This window comes from Brassica napus, chromosome C8, assembly GCF_020379485.1.
Source record: "Brassica napus cultivar Da-Ae chromosome C8, Da-Ae, whole genome shotgun sequence".
NCBI lineage: Eukaryota > Viridiplantae > Streptophyta > Magnoliopsida > Brassicales > Brassicaceae > Brassica > Brassica napus.
The window spans coordinates 34,788,076-34,807,083 of record NC_063451.1 but is presented as its reverse complement, the minus strand read 5'-3'; the positions used below and the strand labels follow the sequence as shown (position 1 = coordinate 34,807,083).

General features: G+C 35.0%; 4 protein-coding genes, 4 non-coding genes and 1 pseudogene across 8 annotated transcripts; 7 read left to right on the top strand and 2 right to left on the bottom strand.

The window, feature by feature from the left end:
- Window positions 1-2,884: 2,884 nt before the first annotated feature.
- LOC106399244 lies at window positions 2,885-4,725 on the bottom strand (annotated as a pseudogene).
- Window positions 4,726-4,728: 3 nt separating this feature from the next.
- Window positions 4,729-5,565, top strand: LOC106399243 (protein N-lysine methyltransferase METTL21A). The gene has a single exon (XM_013839722.3). The coding sequence runs from the start codon at window positions 4,729-4,731 to the stop codon at window positions 5,473-5,475; it is 747 nt and encodes a 248-aa protein (XP_013695176.1). The 3' UTR covers window positions 5,476-5,565.
- Window positions 5,566-9,159: 3,594 nt separating this feature from the next.
- On the top strand, window positions 9,160-10,487 carry LOC106399541 (protein AE7-like 1). The gene is made up of 5 exons (XM_013840014.3): window positions 9,160-9,359; window positions 9,464-9,569; window positions 9,743-9,842; window positions 9,932-9,977; window positions 10,226-10,487. Exons 1-5 carry the CDS (start codon window positions 9,245-9,247, stop codon window positions 10,324-10,326), a joined length of 468 nt encoding a protein of 155 aa, XP_013695468.1. The 5' UTR covers window positions 9,160-9,244; the 3' UTR covers window positions 10,327-10,487.
- A 904-nt stretch (window positions 10,488-11,391) lies between these two features.
- LOC106399974 (BTB/POZ domain-containing protein At3g50840) lies at window positions 11,392-13,895 on the top strand. The gene is made up of 4 exons (XM_013840404.3): window positions 11,392-11,750; window positions 11,827-11,902; window positions 11,984-13,132; window positions 13,281-13,895. The coding sequence occupies exons 1-4, from the start codon at window positions 11,713-11,715 to the stop codon at window positions 13,764-13,766; spliced, it is 1,749 nt and encodes a 582-aa protein (XP_013695858.1). The 5' UTR covers window positions 11,392-11,712; the 3' UTR covers window positions 13,767-13,895.
- TRNAV-UAC lies at window positions 13,175-13,247 on the bottom strand. Its single transcript has one exon. It is a non-coding gene; the product is annotated as a tRNA-Val (tRNA).
- A 2,660-nt stretch (window positions 13,896-16,555) lies between the features above and the next one.
- LOC106402259 (cold-regulated 413 plasma membrane protein 2) lies at window positions 16,556-18,069 on the top strand. Its single transcript, XM_013842955.3, has 4 exons — window positions 16,556-16,957; window positions 17,148-17,255; window positions 17,339-17,409; window positions 17,564-18,069. The coding sequence occupies exons 1-4, from the start codon at window positions 16,782-16,784 to the stop codon at window positions 17,815-17,817; spliced, it is 609 nt and encodes a 202-aa protein (XP_013698409.1). The 5' UTR covers window positions 16,556-16,781; the 3' UTR covers window positions 17,818-18,069.
- Window positions 18,070-18,529: 460 nt separating this feature from the next.
- LOC125592236 lies at window positions 18,530-18,616 on the top strand. The gene has a single exon (XR_007328075.1). It is a non-coding gene; the product is annotated as a small nucleolar RNA SNOR75 (small nucleolar RNA).
- Window positions 18,617-18,747: 131 nt separating this feature from the next.
- Window positions 18,748-18,833, top strand: LOC125592235. The gene has a single exon (XR_007328074.1). It is a non-coding gene; the product is annotated as a small nucleolar RNA SNOR75 (small nucleolar RNA).
- An 89-nt stretch (window positions 18,834-18,922) lies between these two features.
- Window positions 18,923-18,989, top strand: LOC125592187. The gene has a single exon (XR_007328034.1). It is a non-coding gene; the product is annotated as a small nucleolar RNA Z105 (small nucleolar RNA).
- Window positions 18,990-19,008: the final 19 nt, after the last annotated feature.

Here is a 19,008-nt window from a genome sequence, read left to right as displayed (position 1 = left end):
AAATGTAAAATTTATAAACTTTTATCATTTAGTAAAACTAACAAAAATTAATTAAATAATTAAATTTTAATCTTATATGATAAATATATCCGTAAATGTTTCGATCATATCATAATACCATACTTATAATTAATTATGAATATGTTATTTACATTTAAAGAATTTAGATTAACATATCATATTTTTTTTAAATAAACACAACCATAATTAATCGAGAGTAACACGACTGCAATACTAGCAATGAATTTGAATAATTACAACACATATATAACTCTTATAAGGACGGTATTGTGATATGATCGAAACATTTACAAATCTATCTCTTATATAAGAAAAACATTTAATTATTTAATTATTTTTGTTAATTTCACTAAATAATAAAATTTTCTAAAATTTACATTTTCTAAAAAAATATTTTATAAAACGACTATTTTGTTTTTTTTTAAATGTACATGTGGCATCTTCCTTTCTAAAATTATCTAACGTATCATCCAATTCAGCAAAATTAGATGATGTGACAGATGATGTGGCGACCGAGGTATGATTTGACCAAGAAAATAAACATAAGGTATGTTATTTGAATTTTTTGAAAGTTCAAATATGTTTTAGCACGACTATATAAGTCGGGTTTGAATTGAACATATTGCAATATTGCAATATGTTGAGTATGAAACGGTCGTTTTTCCATCATTGGCCTTAAGCTTATGTTATAAAAAAACATTTTCAAATACGTAGAAGAAATAGTTAACAAGGAAAACATGTCCTAAAAGTTATTAAACACAATTTATGCGCGCTAATGAGCTGTATATCTGACATACCACAGATGACTCGCACTAAATCATTTTATCATTATTTGTTAAACCTTGTAATTACATAAAGCTATTGTATTTATTTGCATTCTTATGTTTCATAATCTGTTTTAAATGAAATGGAAAAGTAATTTATTTGTAAAACAAAAAAAAAACGATTTATATTATGAAATTAGGAATATTAAATAGTATAGATAAGATACAAACACATATATCCAATGAGTATAAAAGGTCAAAAACCTGTCCGTCACTGGGAAAAATGCAGAGATGGATCATAAGAATTTTCAAAAGGCAGAATGATATTATTGATATGAATTGGCACTTCAAACCATTTTTCGAATCTTCAGAACTTCTTCGCTTCTCCCATCGAATTTCGTTTTGACTCTTTTAACAATGCACGCCGTTCGGCGTAGTCGTACTACTTCCTATACATAGCCCCCCTATACTACGACTCTCTTCTACTTTCCTTACCCAATCGACACGTTTCTAGCCGTTTTATTTTTAAATCTTATTCAAAGACAGCATGCAATTTAATTCCACGACTATCCTGCATGCGCGGATATGAGTTTTTGGTCTTTGGTTATTTATTTAACTAAATGATGTATTTATAATATTTGATATATTATATTTACTAAGTAAATAATTTTTTTGGCATCTTAAACCATCTATTTATGATGAATATTCGATATCATATACAAAATTGAACAAATAGACGTAATTAAAGAATTATAGACGATATATAAAAACAAAGGTTATTAATGTAAAATATGAAAAAATATTATATCATGACTTAGTACGGCATAAAAGATTATAAATTAGTTATACATGTCTAAGGAAAATAAAATAATTTTTAAACTTCTATGAAAAATTTAACATATAAAAAAGGGTGATGAATTAGTCATCAAATTGTAAATAATTTCATAATTTTGTTAATAATAAATTATTTATAGTCTTTGTTTTTCGTCAAGATAATTATTAAATGTCCATAACATTAATATGTTAAAAGGCCATATTATGAAAGCCCATATTGTAACCGTTTTTTTCCGGGAAATATAACAAAAAAAAATTACCTTTAACTCTTCGTTTTGTTTAAGTTCTGTATCGGTAAAAGATTAAAAAATTCTCTCAATTTTTTTCAATGTTCAATTTGAAGCTTATTATGCGAAAATCATACGCAAATATAGGCAATTGGTTGGAATCTGTATATCTTTGTATTCTTATAAATTTTAAATTTATTGTTTCCTCTTCTGCAAGCAAATCAATTACCGAAGTAATAGATCAATTGGTTGGAATCAAATCTATTCTTATAATTAGTGTAATTATGGTTACAGTTTGTATATTTAATAGATACATTAAAGATACGACATTGAAGATATTATGTTTTGATTAATAGAAGATATTAGATTTTGAGTTTGTATTTATTGATTTATTTTTTTATAAAGCTTAGAAAATCAGTGGGATGATTGGTTGGTTGATACATCCTATAAATAAAACAGAAACTATAGGTGGTTTGACTATTGTATATCGATCGATCGATGCATGATGTAAGCTGACTATATAAAACTTGAGCATGATCATTTCAAACTAAAGCATAGGTAGATTATATGCATTTGTTATATTGTAGTTAATATATTTTAAATATTACATAAGTTAAGTGATTCACGTTTTCGTGAAAATAAAATTCAAGTTCATTATTGGGCCGTACTCGTCCGTAACAAGCTACGTTAAATATAATGTATTTTTAGGTTCATTTAATGACATTAAGTTTAAATTTCATTAAGGAAAACTCATTAATTTAACTGGAAAAGACAAACATTAAAATAAATAGGTTCATTTAATGACATTAAATTTAAATTTGATTAAGGAAAACTCATTAATTTAACTAAAAAAGACAAGTATTAAAATAGATAGTTTAATTTAATTATCAGTGGCATGAAAGTGTAAATAAGTTAAAAAATTTAAGGGTATTTTTTAATTGATATTTCTCTTTTAATAATATAGATTACTATTATCAGATTTAGACCCATGTATGAGTCCATTAAGCAAACATTACACGATCAAAGGACAGGACAAGATGAGAAACACAACAATTTCGTGCAAGCAAAACACTTGAATTACAAAGTGTGATGAAAGTAATTTTAAGACATGAAAGAATCTTTGTTACATGTTTTGGAATCTAATTAACTTGGTCTTTGTCACGGTTCAGGCAAGTTAGTTTTGAAGCTACCGGCCTCGCCACCCGGAAACAGACTTGGGAACAAGTGAAATAGCGTTGGAGGCAGCTTCTAACCTGCACAGTCCCCGAAGGTGAATCTGTTTATTCTCCACACTACAAATGAAAACTTCAGTAGAGAGACAAAGAGAGGGAAGTAGTAGTAGTAGTACTTTGATATATTTTCAACAGCCTTAATGACTTCCGTGGAACTAGTTTCAAGAACTTGACCTCCAAACACAATCTCGTCTAACACTGTATGCATCTGCAACGTTGTAAAAGCAAGAAAGACGATGACACAAGTCACTACTACTAACACGTTTTTGTATCATGTGGTTATCCGAAAACTATTATGCGGCACCAGTACCTTGCTGTAGTTGAACAGTTCACAGACATTGCTGAAGCATTTGTCGAGCATTTCAACAAGAACTAGAAATGCAAGAATAAGACTGAAGTCATCATACTATGAAAGATACATGTTTTCCACAAGCTTTAAAAGAGGAAAAAAACCAAATGAGCAGTAGAATAGGCAACCATTCATATATTTCACATCAGCTGGTGACAAGAGTAGAGTCATTTCTATAGGACTTAAAAGCCAATATACACAGTGATTTAATTAAAGTTAAAAACCCAATGCAATATCAAAATCCAAAGTAGAGAAACACCCACATCTCTGTTAACAACATCCTATACAAACCAGCTGAGCCAGCACGACATTCATATCCATCTCATGGTAACAAGCTAAGACACTGCTATGCTATGAATCTACGAATCACCTGACTCTGATTTCTATTGTCTCAGTTTCTACTTTCTATATTTTACTTCCTCACAGCTGATTGCAATTTCAGTTTTTCTTCACGCATGTAATATAGTGTTGTTATATTAAAAACCACACAATACGATATTTCACATTCTTGATTAGAACAACAGTGATTTACAAACAGATAAAGAAAAAGCGCACCATGAATGAGATCAAGCACAGCAAAGCTCATTCTCTGATCCATCAAAAACAAGCACAAAGTAGAGAGTAGCATAGTGTTTGTATACAAGCCGAGAATCCTTCAATCGATTGTAAACAAGAATAAGTTGCCTCAAACAAAGCAAAAACGATTGAAATAGCATTCATCATGAAGGAGATCTCCATTATTACCGGGCCAAACAATGAATCCATCTCCAGAAAATTGCTTACATTCTCAGGTCTACTGCACAATACTACTGCCCAACATAGTGATTACATAAACAATTAATTAGAATCAAACTGATTCAGATTATTTTCAAACCTGCAAATACGCCGCGGATTAGCTCTTATTGCTTCTCTCCAGTCTGAAACCAAAATCAAAAAGCTGAGTAATCGATTCAATTTTGAAAATCAAAAACCATAGTATCGAAAGGAGCATATAGTACCAAGAAATCGTAGAACTTGGCAAGCCTTGTGTGTTCATCATCATCACTGCCTTTATCATTTTCGCAAATCTCTTTCTTCCTCAAAAACTCTCCAACTCCTCCGATCTCATAAAATTCAACGAATCTTTAAACCTTCTGCCTCACACAGAGCGTCTTCTGATTGTGATTATCGGCTTAACTAATAACCATTTGATGATGTCATTCGATCCTAGTCTAAACCTTCTCTCTTACTTAGAGGGCCTCCCTAATTCAAACGAAAGGTGATTGATAACTGCGGCGCCGTAGCGAGGATAGGTCGTAGCAATGGCTAGTGGCAATCTCCGCGATGAAGACGAGATAGACGACGAAAATGAAGTTGACAATGCATCGGATCTTCAGATGTATCGCATTCATTCGATCGAATCAACGCTTGTGATTCGTCAGTTACCTTCTCAAGGCATCTCCTTCAAGCTCTGGCTTCCTGCCACGGCTCTCGTCGCGCTTCTCGATAGCTACCGTCGTGATCCAACCAACAGCCCCCTCACTCGCACACTCTCGAGTTTCACGTGCACCAGCTCAGATTCTCCACGGCTCAACATCGTCGAGCTCGGATCGGGAACAGGGATCGCCGGAATCGCGGCGGCTGCGACGCTAGGTGCTAACGTTACGTTGACGGATCTCCCAAACGTTACCGAGAATCTCAAATTCAACGCCGACGCGAACGCTCAAGTCGTGGCTAGATTCGGTGGGGAAGTCCACGTGGCGCCTCTCAGGTGGGGAGAAGCTGGTGACGTGGAGGGCTTGTGTCGAGACGTTGACTTAGTTCTCGCGTCCGACGTGGTGTACCACGAGCATCTTTATGATCCTCTACTCAAAACGCTGCGTTTGATGCTTTTAGGTAAAGAAGGAAAGAGAGTGTTTCTTATGGCTCATCTCAAGAGATGGAAGAAAGAATCGATTTTCTTCAAGAAATCTAGGAAGGTTTTTGATGTTGATGTAGTACACTGTGATGATCCTCAGGAAGGTTCTAGAATCGGAGTTGTAGTTTATCATTTTTCCCCGGTCATCTAGAAAAATGTATTTGACAAATGTTGATAAATGAAGAGGTTAAGTATGTGGTCGGAGTAATTTATGGGTCACTTCTTGTAGCTTACTGACACATCGTGATCTTGTTAAGATTTTAGAAATCTAACACACATAGACGAACGCATAGAACTAGCGATCATGTTGTCGGTCAAAGATTTCAAACACACAGAAGAATGCAAAAATCACCTCATCTTGATTAGTTTCATGCTCATACATTTTCTTTGTTTCTTATACTTTCACACGGTTGGCAAATGGCAACTGGCATATATGTCACAGTTGATTAATTTCTTGTAGAAAAGACAAAGGGGTTGAGTAAAAACTTGCAAGAAAGCTACATTTATATTTTACTTTCTCATATCTTCCTACAATATTCCGAACTCCTTGAAAATTCATGCCTACAGATGATCTATACGTACTAGGTTAAGTTTGTATAAAGGTGATGATTCTTCGTAGCCTATTGGTGAAGGTTTAAAGGCTTCTACATCTAGGTCTAGGGTTCGAATCCCAGATAACGCAATTTTTACAGGAAGAGGTCTGGGTTTCAATTTTCGGAGAAGACGAATTTTGCAGAAAATTAGAGAAAATGCTTACAAGAGATCTTCAGCAATGAGCAAGTAGTACCGTCAGGAATGGATATCATAGGGCTACTCATGGTGATGTCAGACGTGAATCCTCGTGAGGCAGGTAGAATTGTCGGCTATAATATCCGTCTATATAATGTTTATCATAATTTGTAATAGCATAATTAACCAGACAAAAAAAAAGAGGTGATGATTTTTTTGTGAAATAGATTATAACAATGAGTTATATGCTGACTTTTGAGCATATCCAATCACATTCTATTTTCCGCACCAAAATAGAAAAAAAAAAAGTTTCATCAGAATTTATATTATAATAGAATGAAATAAAATTATTCTAAAAACAAAGTAATTTCACTTACTCTATGCTTATTAATTATACTTCCAAATTTAATACCAAATATGATTGCAGTAAAACTCAATTCGATTATAAAGTTATTCTATTTGCTTACAAAAATATAGTAACACAATGGGATGTTCTTAGTCAAACTGCAATAAATAAAAACACATTACAGACTCACCAGTTCCATTTCTTTGGCTAAGGGTTCAAAGACATCGATAAAAGCTCTGGTCCATGGTTCTCATTCTGATCTAGAGGAGATTAAAGCTCTGCGTAGTAATTGTTAGTCTTCATTCGACCAGATCCTTTCACGATTATTGTGTTTTTTGTATGTGGTGTTATTCCAAAGTACAGATGCAAATCAATCTCACGTATTCAGTATGCTTGAGTTTATAAACCCTTATATATATTACTCAATTTATAAATCCTTATAAATAAGATGATTATCTTTCTTCATTTCACAACTTAATGTCGTTTGATAAGCAATTTCGTAAGACATAATTTCGCCCCTACAATGGTGTATGTAGTTCGTGGACGTCTATATAGAGGATACAACTATCGAACTCCGTACAACACACCGTACGGAGACCCTAGCAAACTATACTCTGTTTTCCTTCAGATATTTGTTTTAGAGAGGAAGAAGATTGAATCAGAATAATTATGTGTCCTTCTATGACATTTGATGGATTTATATAATGATTCAAGCGGTTCTTTTAATCAACAAATACGTTGACTTAAGAGATGTCTTTAATCGACGCATACATTGACTTTTAACCGTTTGTGTCCGAAGCGGTGCTTCGTATATTTAATTAAGTCCAACATGTGGTTCAAGATATCTATGTTTAGAAGTGCATTGTAGATCATAAAGTAGTGTAGGTAATTCTCAGTGCTCCTAAGTGATGCTAAATCGAACCTAATTGTGTAATTGTGATTTGTGATATAAGCCTCTAAATTGGTCAAGATCGTAATCGAACTTTGGCTAATATAAGTTGATGTTGAACTAAAAAATACAAATATTTAAAAAACGTTTAAAGTTTAATGGTGATAACAATTTCGAAGAGTACATGTGTCATTGGTCAAAACTACAATGACTGCATAAAACAACGGCTGCATAAAACAACGGCTGCATAAAACTATTGGAAGTTTAAAAGATTATTATGTGCGTTATTAAACAATGGGAGTGGAACTTCTGATGGTTGTGAATTTAAATATGTAGGTGCATAGCATATCCAATATGAAATTTAGAGAAATTTTATTTCAAGATGATAAATTTGCTGCTGTTAAACAAATAACTATGATTTTAAATATTATTATCACAAAATTTTAAATGATAAATTTTAGAAATTTGATTGTTTTTTAAAATACTATCGTGAAATGTTTTGGTTAAAAAATATAATAATAAAAATTCTATTGTTTTAGATAAAATCGAAGAAGTTCATTAAAATAAAAAATTTAAGTATTTTAATATTTAAACCATTACAACCTTAATGTCTAATCACTACAAAACTAGATAGTAATCCGTGTTTTGTGCGGAATAAAATGTATATATTAAATGTTGAAATTATATATTATGATCATGTATAATATAAGATATATTTTAAGCGATAGTTATATAGAACTAAGTGTATGATTGTTATTACGGAAGAAACCAAAAACTTTTTATAATGGGTTCACTAATATTAAAATTTAATATATTGCAAGTTTGAGAAGAAGCATTGGAAAATAATTTTTTTATATTTCGCCTATCACGTTGTAGTAGTTATGGACTTAGGGGTTTAACACATAAAATCAAAAAAAAAGGTGGACCAATAACATATTACAAGCGAAACAATAACTGTGTGAAATAAAAAAAATATAACTCCTTTAAATTCAGAAAACATAGTTGCATAATAAAATAAATTGAAGGTGATTTGACCCTCTAAATTGTAAAAGTTGTTCCAGATGCGACCATCACGTGAGACTTGCTGGTGGTTCATTCCAGGAAGTTTCTTCTCATCTTCAAGGTCGTCTAATGCAAAGCTCTCATGGCGGCGAAGGTGGTGACACTCGCATGCTTATACTGCTTGCTCGAGAAGACCAATTCACTAAGCCGAGACGATTTACAGTGATTCAGTCTCCTCGATACAGAGATCACCTCATCGAGTAGTAACAAAACCGAGTATGACACATTTGTCTAAAAATAGATTTCCAACGTCCTCTTTCAGCAATGAGAGGCGGTTCACAAAAACGTGAGTGCTCTGCTAAATGCATGAAAACATGTATGGAGAAAAATGTTCTTTCATTAACACTTGGCATCGTACTAAAGTGTCATCGTTTTGTCGTCTCTACGGATCTGTCGACTTAATGACAATAGATAGACGAGTTATCGTTTTTAACAGAAACGTATAGAGGAATAAGGAATTTTTATTGATGCTAGGAATATATTGAGAGGATTGATAAATCAACTAATCGAACTTGAAGCTGGAAGTTTATCATGTGAACACTAAAAGTGTTCGTCGAGAAAAGTATAGATGGTATGAAGTTCTTTTAAAAGAATTTTAGTATGAACGCATTAAATTCACAGTTTTGGTGTGAAACGTTCTTTACGTGACACCTAAGTATTTTACTAAATAAAAATTTTCTCGTGAAGCTACGTCACCACGTCACATTTCTTGTCAATAAATTTTTAAGGTAAGTTTTAAAAATGTTTTTGCCCTGTACAATATATGGGGATTTCTTAAATAAATATTGAATACATCCAGATCACCAATTAATCAAATCAATTAGGTCTTTGTCTTCTTCCGTAAACGAAGGTTTAGGAAAGAAAGAAAGGGTAAGCAAAAAGAAAAAGAAAAAAATGACGCTGGGACTGATAAACGCGAATCCAGTAGTGCAAGCTAAGAAGGAACGGCTAGCTCGTACACAAGATCAACACAGAGATGATGATGGCCTTGATACTCTTGACATCTATGATATCCTTTCTTCTATTTAAAGTTTTTGGTTAGATCAGTTTTATTATTGTTTTCTTTTTTTTGGATTTTACTCTTTTTTTGGATTCTTTGACGAAAATAGACAAAGTATGTAAGAGACATAAGAGATCCGGAACACCCTTACTCCTTGGAACAACTAAGTGTTCTGTCTGAAGATTCCATCACTCTCGATGACAAGCTCAATCGCATCATGTGAGTCTTACTATCCTCTGTTTAATGATCTCACGGTGTAGTCAGAGTGATAATGAGAAAGAAAGTTCCAAACTTTTTCTTTTTGGATTAAAAGTGTGGGACTTTTTTTTTTCTGTGTACATGATCTGTAATGATTTGTGAGTTTGTTGATTTTGGTGATGTGATCAATTCAGAATAACGTTTACACCGACGATCCAGCATTGTAGTATGGCAACTATAATTGGTCTGTGTTTGAGAGCTAAGCTTAAAGAATGCTTGCCACTCCATTATAAGGTCAACTATGCTTTTAAGTAAAAAAGATAGATTGTTTCCTGTGGTCACTTGTTATATATGTGTGATTGTTTCCTGTAACTCATGTTCAGGTTGATATCAGAGTGTCTCCCGGTTCTCACGCCGATGAAGATTCAGGTAAGGAAGTTATTAGATTTAGGAGATGGTTTAAGCCACTTTAAGTCATGTGTGCTCTTTTTTAGAACCTTAACAACGGTAGAGCTTGCATTCGAGTATGGATGTTATGTTTATGTCATAAACGATGCTCTTGTGTCCTTAGTTAAGACTATATTTTAGCTTTTATCATTTGTTTTTGGTGAAAGTTGATGTCTTTTCCTCTGAACTTTTAATGCATTGGGGACATATTGTTGTTGTTGTTGTTGCAGTGAATAAACAGCTGAATGATAAAGAAAGAGTGGTAGCTGCATTGGAGAATCCTAATCTCCGTCAGCTTGTGGATGAGTGTCTCTGCTCCAACGAGATATGATCACATCATTTTACTTTTACTCTCTTGTACAAATTCGGGATTGTATTGTATGACTTAGAGACCGCTCTTTGTCTCTTTTTGTATTGGTAATGTCACTTTATACATTTTGCGATGCTTGAATGTTGTATACTGCTTTGATAATGTTACAAACCTTTTCTCCATGGTAACCGCAACTTGAAGCTACCAGAAAGAGCAGCAAAGAAGCTGTCAATAAACCAATGTATTGTACTTGTGCTCGATTTTCTATAGTTTTATAAGATATGAAACATCCCTTCTTAGAGTTAAGTTTCCATGACTACTAGTCTACTACCAATAAGTTTACTTGTAATCTGTACCTAAGTTATGAATATAAACCACAGTAAGCTGGTAGAAAATTAAAACCCTCCCAAAGGCAGTATAAGCGTGGTGTGAAAAATGGACCAATCTTGATATTGTCCCAACAAACTGATTGGTTAAGTTGTTTAAGACAGCCAATGAAGGAGAAGACAGACTCTTACGTAATCAGTCAGTACATGTCCTGTCTGCATTAATCACACATATCATGTCCTGGTCATGTAGATTTTGTATTGTACTGTTATATGGAGGCTACTTTGGTGGTTGTGGTAAAACATTCAGTTGACTGATTGTTTCTCTGACAATGTCTTGTTAGTTTAATCAACAAAGTTAGTTGAACAAAACTAATTATTTATCTAGCGTATGAGCATAAACAACATTGCTAGTGTTTAATCCATAACTATAGTATATGAGTTTTCACTTACAAGTCATACAAAGAGAGAACTCAGAACAGGGTGGGTACGAAGTAAGAATAAATGAATTGTCTTGAAAGCATGAATTGATATGATACAGAGTAGTAATGTTTTGTGTACCAACAAACTTTCAAAAGCATGATTGAGGAGTTGAAATCATCATCATTATATATACAAACAAAAACAATAAATATTGACCAGCTATATCTTTGCTTCCACATTCACATCATGATGTTTTGAAGATTTTTTTATTTTATTATATTCTAACTAATATTTTGTTAGAATCATTTGCATTCACAAACAGGAGTTGAAAAAGAAGCAACTGAAAGCAACAATGAGAGGGGAGTGATTAGTATTATGATGCAACAATGAGAGGGGAGTGATTAGTATTATGATTAACAAATGAATAATACTTTGCCTCTTTTCAGTGCCCAATTTCTTGAGATTCTGGCTGTTCTGCACCCAAATATTAAACAATTAAATTCTTTATAATATAAAAAAGTAAAAGACATAAATATTTATTAAGAAAGACGCAAATTGATCCACTTTTCCCAGACCCGAATATTATCTGTCCATTGATTTATAAAAATTTTCCAGTTCCAAGGAGAGATTTGCATCAAAGCAAGGAACAACTTCTCCAATGGGGGCAGAGAAGCAGAGCTCAAAGGGACAAGCATGGTGAGAAGAAGACAAAGATTACAATAGTCAGATTATGAACTTAAAAATGCTCATCTTCTTTTGTTTTTGAGTGCAGGTTTTGTAGCACTGGCTTATCTAGTGACATGGAAGTAGAAGTGGATGATATGACATATCATCTCAATCTCAATAAGGTCTGAAAAGCTTAAACAACTTCTTTGTCTGAATTTCAAAGAATTCTTACAAACTAAGCTGAGATTTTGTGTCCCTTTCAGTTCCTTCTAATGTCTAAGAGCAGAAAACTTCACCAGCTCATTACAGAGCAAGAACAGAGTGATGAGAAGAAGAAGAAACGCCATGACGAAGATGGAGACGGTTATACCCCTCACATAAGGCTTGAGAATTTTCCCGGAGGTCCAGAGATTTTCGAGATGGTTGTAAAGGTATGCTACGGCGTCAAGGTCAACCTCTCTGCTTCCACAGCCGTTCTACTCCGCTGCGCCGCCGAGGAGCTAGAAATGACGGAAGAGTACTCACCGGACAATCTAATTTTGAAGACGGAGAACTTTCTTTCACACTCTGTCTTGAGTAACACACAAGAAACCATTGCAGCCCTAAAAGCGTGCGAATCAGTCTCTTCTTTAGCCGAATCAATCGGTATAACGAAACAGTGCATAGACTCCATCGTCTCCGTAGCTTCTTCATCAGCCGATCCTTTGTTGTTCGGCTGGCCAATGAACAACAGAGACTCAACGAAGAAAAAGAACAAGGGTTCGACATTGGAGGTTTTGTCCGAAGATCTGTTGGAACTGAGCTTTCCGATCTTCAAACGTGTAGTCCAAGCAATGAAAGCCAAAGGTCTAAGTGACAACATAGTAGAGACCTCTCTGATTCGCTACGCCAAGAAACACATTCCATTAATCACGTCAAGGTCATCATCTTCATCAACCATAGCTTCGAAGAACCAACAGAGAGAGTTACTGGAGACGATCATCTCTTATCTTCCGATACATAACTCCTCCGCAACCTCAACGACTAGGTCTCTCTTCGGCCTTTTACGATCAGCCATCATCCTCAACACCTCCGAGAAATGCCGCACCGTTCTTGAGAAGAAGATCGGTTCGCATTTGGAGAAAGCGACGCTTGACGATCTGCTAATCCCAAGTTACTCGTACCTCAACGAAACGTTATACGATATTGACCTTGTGGAGAGACTCATCCGCCACTTTCTAGAAAACGCCGCCGTATCATTATCATCTACGTCGTTGACTGTGGTCGGGAAACTCATCGACGGAGCTCTTTGTGAAATCGCATCGGACGCTAATCTCAAACCGGAAAGATTCTACATTTTAGCGGTTTCGCTACCAGATGAAGCAAGGCTATACGATGACGGACTCTACAGAGCCATCGATATATATCTCAAGGTGATGTTTACATTATAAAAAATTTTAAAACTGTAAAAACAATGGTGCTGCCCAGGATCGAACTGGAGACCTTTTGCGTGTAAGGCAAACGTGATAACCACTACACCACAGCACCTGATGTTTATTTTATTGTTTTTGTTGGTAATAGTCACATCCAAGGATGTTGGAGGTAGAGAGGGAGAAGATATGTAGTGTGATGGACTTTCAAAAGCTGACTATAGAAGGTTGCACACACGCAGCGCAAAACGAGCGTCTGCCACTACGAGCCGTCGTAAAAGTCCTGTTCTTGGAGCAACTTCAGCTACGGACGTTAGTAACGGCAGTGACGGAAGAAGACGGTGGTGAGACGGCGGGAGAGGCAAAGGTGTACTTTGGGGTATGGGAGGAAGTGTTGAAGGAGAATCAGGTGCTTCGCTTGGATATGGATGCGATGAGGACGCGTTTGTACCATTTAGAAAGCGAATATTTGAACTTGAAGGAAGTAATCGCAAAGATTGATAAGGAACGTTTGTATGTGGCGAATGCTAGTCCGCGAAAGTGGTCCATCAGCAACAAGTTCGGATGCAAATTCAAGACACAGGTCTGTGATTCGCATGAATCAAAGATGGTCGATGGAAGATGTCAACGACGCTAATAGTAGTACTATACATAAATCAGAACATCTTGTACTTATTGAATTTTATTTTTTGTTTTCTGATAATGTAAAAGGTTGAAAACTTTATATTATAGTATTTAACGAATATTAATCTTTCTTATAGTACTTTATTTTTTGGTCATAACCTCTTTTTTATCATTTTAACACAAAGATATAGGAGTACTAACTTGTTGAAAATTCCGGTTTTCTATAAATTGTAGTTCAATAAGAGTACGTCATTGTGTGAACAATTCAGCAAAGGCACAGAGCAACTAATCAGCCGCTTTATTTAAATCTCAAGATGCAGAAAATAGCAAAAATATTTACTTTTAGTGATCGCAACGGTTTGGATAAAGTGATAAACTAATCTACTTGTGGAAAAGACGACTTTTATTCACCATCTATCTATATATATATAAGGAAGAATTTGTAGTATATTCATAAGAGGCAACAAAATGTACAATATAGTCATGCTACAGTACGGGTCCATCGAAATGATAGGTTTTGTCAAAAAAATTGACGAAAACCACCCTGCAAGTGCGTGCGCGTGTGGAAGCCGACGGAATGTAATATCCGTGTGCTTAATTGCGTTATACTAAACATATGGGTAGAATAGTCTCACTTTTATGTCCTAACGCCAAACTTAATTATTTAAAATATTGTAATTTCCCGTCCAGTTTGAAACTAAACTCTAAATTGCAAGTATTCGAAACATCAGTAACAAGTGCAGTGGAGTTATAAATAACGGGGTGGTAGCCACCAAAACATATAATTCTCCATATCTGGCTTGTGAATAAACGCCAAAATAGACTATAATATCGTCAATGTAGTATGGACATATTAATACACTGCAATTTTGTTTAGGTTCCACTTTCCTGCGCGAAGGTGAATAAGTTCCCACGTATTGAGTGTCTGGTATGAGAGTTATTGAGCCATATCAAATAGGAAACCTGTAGAGAATAGGTAGTTTTAAAGACAAGAGAATAAACAAAAGCTTAGGTGTTGCATTACAAAGAAATGCATAAGGTTGGGTTCAAAAAGAAAGCATAACAAACATAAGTTACATGTGCAGAGAACCTAGAAATATGGTGGCCGTAGGAGGCACCACAACATATATGTGGGCATTTATGTTGGTGGAATACACGGGAAGGAGACCATACTATATTCAATGTAGTATGGACAGATCATTAAAACCAGCACAGCTCATACAACTTCTTGGTCACCAACTGACGTGACAACAGCTGGTGTGCAAACATTACTGAAAATGTATGAAACCCCATAAACATTAGTTGTCTAAACTGAGATTCCGCCAATAGCTCCTGCTGAGAATCCGAAAGTGCTGTTTTTACACCTTCAATCCACCGCAAATTGGAGTAATTGTTTATTCTTTTCTGTCATGTTGGTTCATACCCTGTCTGAAACAAGTGTTCTGGCAAACCGAACTCTTCCATGATGTCAATGGAAAGAAAGTGGATATAAGGGCAATTATATCAACGAACCCACGTCAGACACAAAGCAAGACAATGAAACTATAGAACTAGTCCAATTGGCAAGCGTCCAAATTTTCTTTAGCTTACATGATGCTATACTACATAAACATAAGTATAATCAGTGTGGAAAATCTAGTGAAGATTAGGTTATACAATTTAGTCACATTATTTACAATACAAAATACAAACATGCAACACGGTATACAAACATGCACGATAATATATTTGATTTACACAGCAAAAGGACACATCGTATTCAATTGCAGACATGAATTGGACAAATCAAAGGGGATACATATGCAGCAAAAAATTCGCCTATACTACTTTACTCTATCGAATAGTCTATTAAAGTCCATGTATGTAACGGTGAAACAGTTTAGAAAGTACCTTCCTACTCAGCGGACGATCACCCCTTTCGTACAAATTGACACCCCTTTAGTGTCAATTTCAAAACCTCACCAGGTTTTCTGAGAAAATAATTTTAGAGGGGTATAATGCTACGAAATTGAACTTGCCTCCGTTGATGCCTTTGCGTTTCCTTCTGAAATCGGACCGTCTACGCCACTTACCATCGGCTTCTGTACCCAAAATCGACCGGATTTTTAACTATTGCGCCAAAGGTTAACGCTCTCCAAATATTTCTTCTTTGTCGCTTTGTTTGGTTTAGAACATGAGTGGTAACTATTCAGATTACTGGAGTAAGGAAAATAGAAAAAGCGTCAAGGTTTTTTCACGCGCAGTATGGGGCATGGTTGTCACTATACATAAATACAGAGCCTATATCGTAGCTTAACATATGCTATGGTTAGAATCTTAGTTTCGATTTTTGCTATTGTTATGCGTTCAAATTTCCCTATATATAATATTGATTTCAATGGTGAAGGCAGAATAATATTTTAAAACAAAAATTTTGTGTTGCTGAAAAGCAAGAAATTTGGTCCGCATGATATTAATTGTCAATGGAGAAAAACAAAACTATAGAATTTACGTAAATAGATTAGTAAATAAATTTCTTATATCAATTAACAAAATAAAGAAAACCCAATTTTAAAAAAGAAAAACAAAAACTAAATGGTCTATTTTGGTTCCTTCTAAAGATTTATAAAATTCAGCTTATGGTTTTTAATTTATTTTGTTTCAGACTTTATTTTGTTCATGTTTGTTTCCGATGACCTCTAAAATAATGGGTCTAGAGATATCAAACCGGAAACGCGCAAGCCGAAAGAATAGGGAACGGAACTGGTACATCAAAAAAACGTGGCGGTTTAACCTGTCTCCCTACCATCAGTCAATCACAAATAGACACGTCAGTTAACACAAGTGGCTCGCGCCGATAAACCAGGGAAGATTGAGACAAAAAAGCAATTATTTTACAAGCTGAGAAGACGATCTGGATTAGCTAAAACCTAAGCTGGACGATTATTATTATTTTCTTTTTAATTAAGAGGAAATCAAAATTTATATATAAAACCTTCTCTGAAATTATCATCATCTTCGTAGGAAGATCGAGTATCGTCTAGGAAGGATGGGGCGTGTGGATTATCTGGCGATGAAGACAGACGTGGATAAGGTTGCTTTAGTCAATTCCGACGTGGAGGAGCTCAAGATCGCTGCCAAGAAACTCCTCACCGATGTTTCGAAACTTGGTGGTTTAGCCTTTGGTGTTTCCTTCGTCAAATGGATCGCTTCTTTCTCCGCCATGTGAGTTTCAGTTTCTCGACGAACGAACTAAAGATTCTATTTTTCTTTGTGGGTTCTTCGATTGTGATCTTGGGTCAATCGAAATTGAGAGAATTCGAGATTATAGATTGAGATCTATAGCATCGATTTGTTGCTCTGTTATTGAGGTAGATTTGGATATGATTATATGTTTTTGGGTGTTGTGATGCAGTTACTTGTTGATATTGGATCGTACCAATTGGAGAACCAAGATGCTTACTTCACTCTTGATTCCATACATCTTCCTCACCCTTCCTGGTGTCATTTTTAATTTCCTCAGGTAACACAATCTCACAACTTATTCTTACACTCCAGTCTATAAATAGCATTGGTTAAAGTGAAACTTTCCCTTTCTGGTATCAGTGGAGACGTTGGGAAATGGATAGCTTTCGTTGCAGTTGTACTCAGACTTTTCTTCCCTAAGCATTTCCCAGGTCATGATCATCTCTTATCGTTTTCATGTTTGTATTGTTGTTTCAACCAGTTTGGGGTACATGTCTTTTTTTTTTTTTTTTTTTGCATTTAAGTCATTCCCGGTAATACTAAAAATGACTCCCACTTTTTTTTTTTTTTTTTTTGTGGGACTAGATTGGCTTGAGATGCCTGGTTCTCTGATCCTTCTGCTGGTAGTTTCTCCACACTTCCTTGTTCACCATATACGCGGAGGCTGGATTGGCTCTGTCATCAGCCTTTTCATTGGTTGTTACCTTCTTCAAGAACATATCAGAGTGTCAGGTGGATTCAGGAACTCGTTCACGCAGCCCCGTGGAGTTTCAAACACTTTGGGGATCATCCTTCTTCTTGTCTACCCTGTTTGGGCTCTAATCATCCGTGTCTCATAATCACCACCATTCAACTTCCCATCTCCAAGTTGTGTCCAATAAACTTTCAATCGATAGCAAGAACCTCGGACATCTTTGGTGTTCCTTTGTTCTTGCTTCTGTTACATACCCAAATACTTAGTGCGTGAAGCTCAATCAATGTTCTACATAAAAAAAAAAGAATCACATTATTTTTCCAACTGTTTGTTTGTCTCTGTTGTAATAAGACGAACTTCTATGTGTAAAAATTGCTTGTATGGATTCTGTTTCGTATGGAATGTTTGTCGTTCGGATATAGCAAAAGGATAAATAAACTGCACGCTGTTTGTGCAAAAAAACAAAAACTGCAGGCTGTTCAGATCTCAGTAATTTAGATTTCGTGTCGTTTTGTTCAGAACACAAATGCCTTCCACCGTTTCGCAGACGCACATGCGGAGTCAATATTCACGAAAGCAATAGAACTACGCGCTGTTCCTATTTAAAGGCACTAAACTTCGTGTTGTTTATGTAGGGACGGTCCCAAAAACCTTAACCCTAGTTTGGCTTCAATATAAATACTTTACTCTCCGCCGGTTATAAACATATTGTCTTCTCCGATATCGTAGCTCATTCATAGACTCTGCTTAGTTCACATGTCTGTTTAGCATCGTTTTTGTTAATGGTTTTAGTTTCTTTTTCATATCTCTTTCGTTCCGAATTGGTTTTGTTCTCGTGTGGAACGAGGGAAAGGGTTTCTCGGTGATGAACAAATCATAGATGACGAGTCCGATCAATTCATTCTATAAATCATGGGGACAAACGAGGCATTTGTCTGAGAGAAATCCTTTTCAATTGTTTTTTTTTTTTGTATAATCCCAATATATCATCGTCTTTTGATTTCGATTTCATATCTATTTAGTCTTGATTTGGTTTATTTTCTTGTGTTTGATTTGCAAACGAAGGAAAGATATTTCTCAGTGATGAACAAACATAGATGACGAGTCCGATTAATCCATTCTTTAAATCATGGGGACAAATGAGGCATTTGTCTGAGAGGAATCCTTTGTCAGTTGTTTTCTTAATTAGTTCCTGCTGAATGTTTTTGAAATTTTTTGTGCGTCATCTTTTAAAGGGAAGAATAAAAGAAAGGGCATGATGAGGATTGTTTATTGTCATCTGATTCATGATGAATCAATACCTCCTACTCATTCTGAGTGCCCTTTCTTTTTGCTT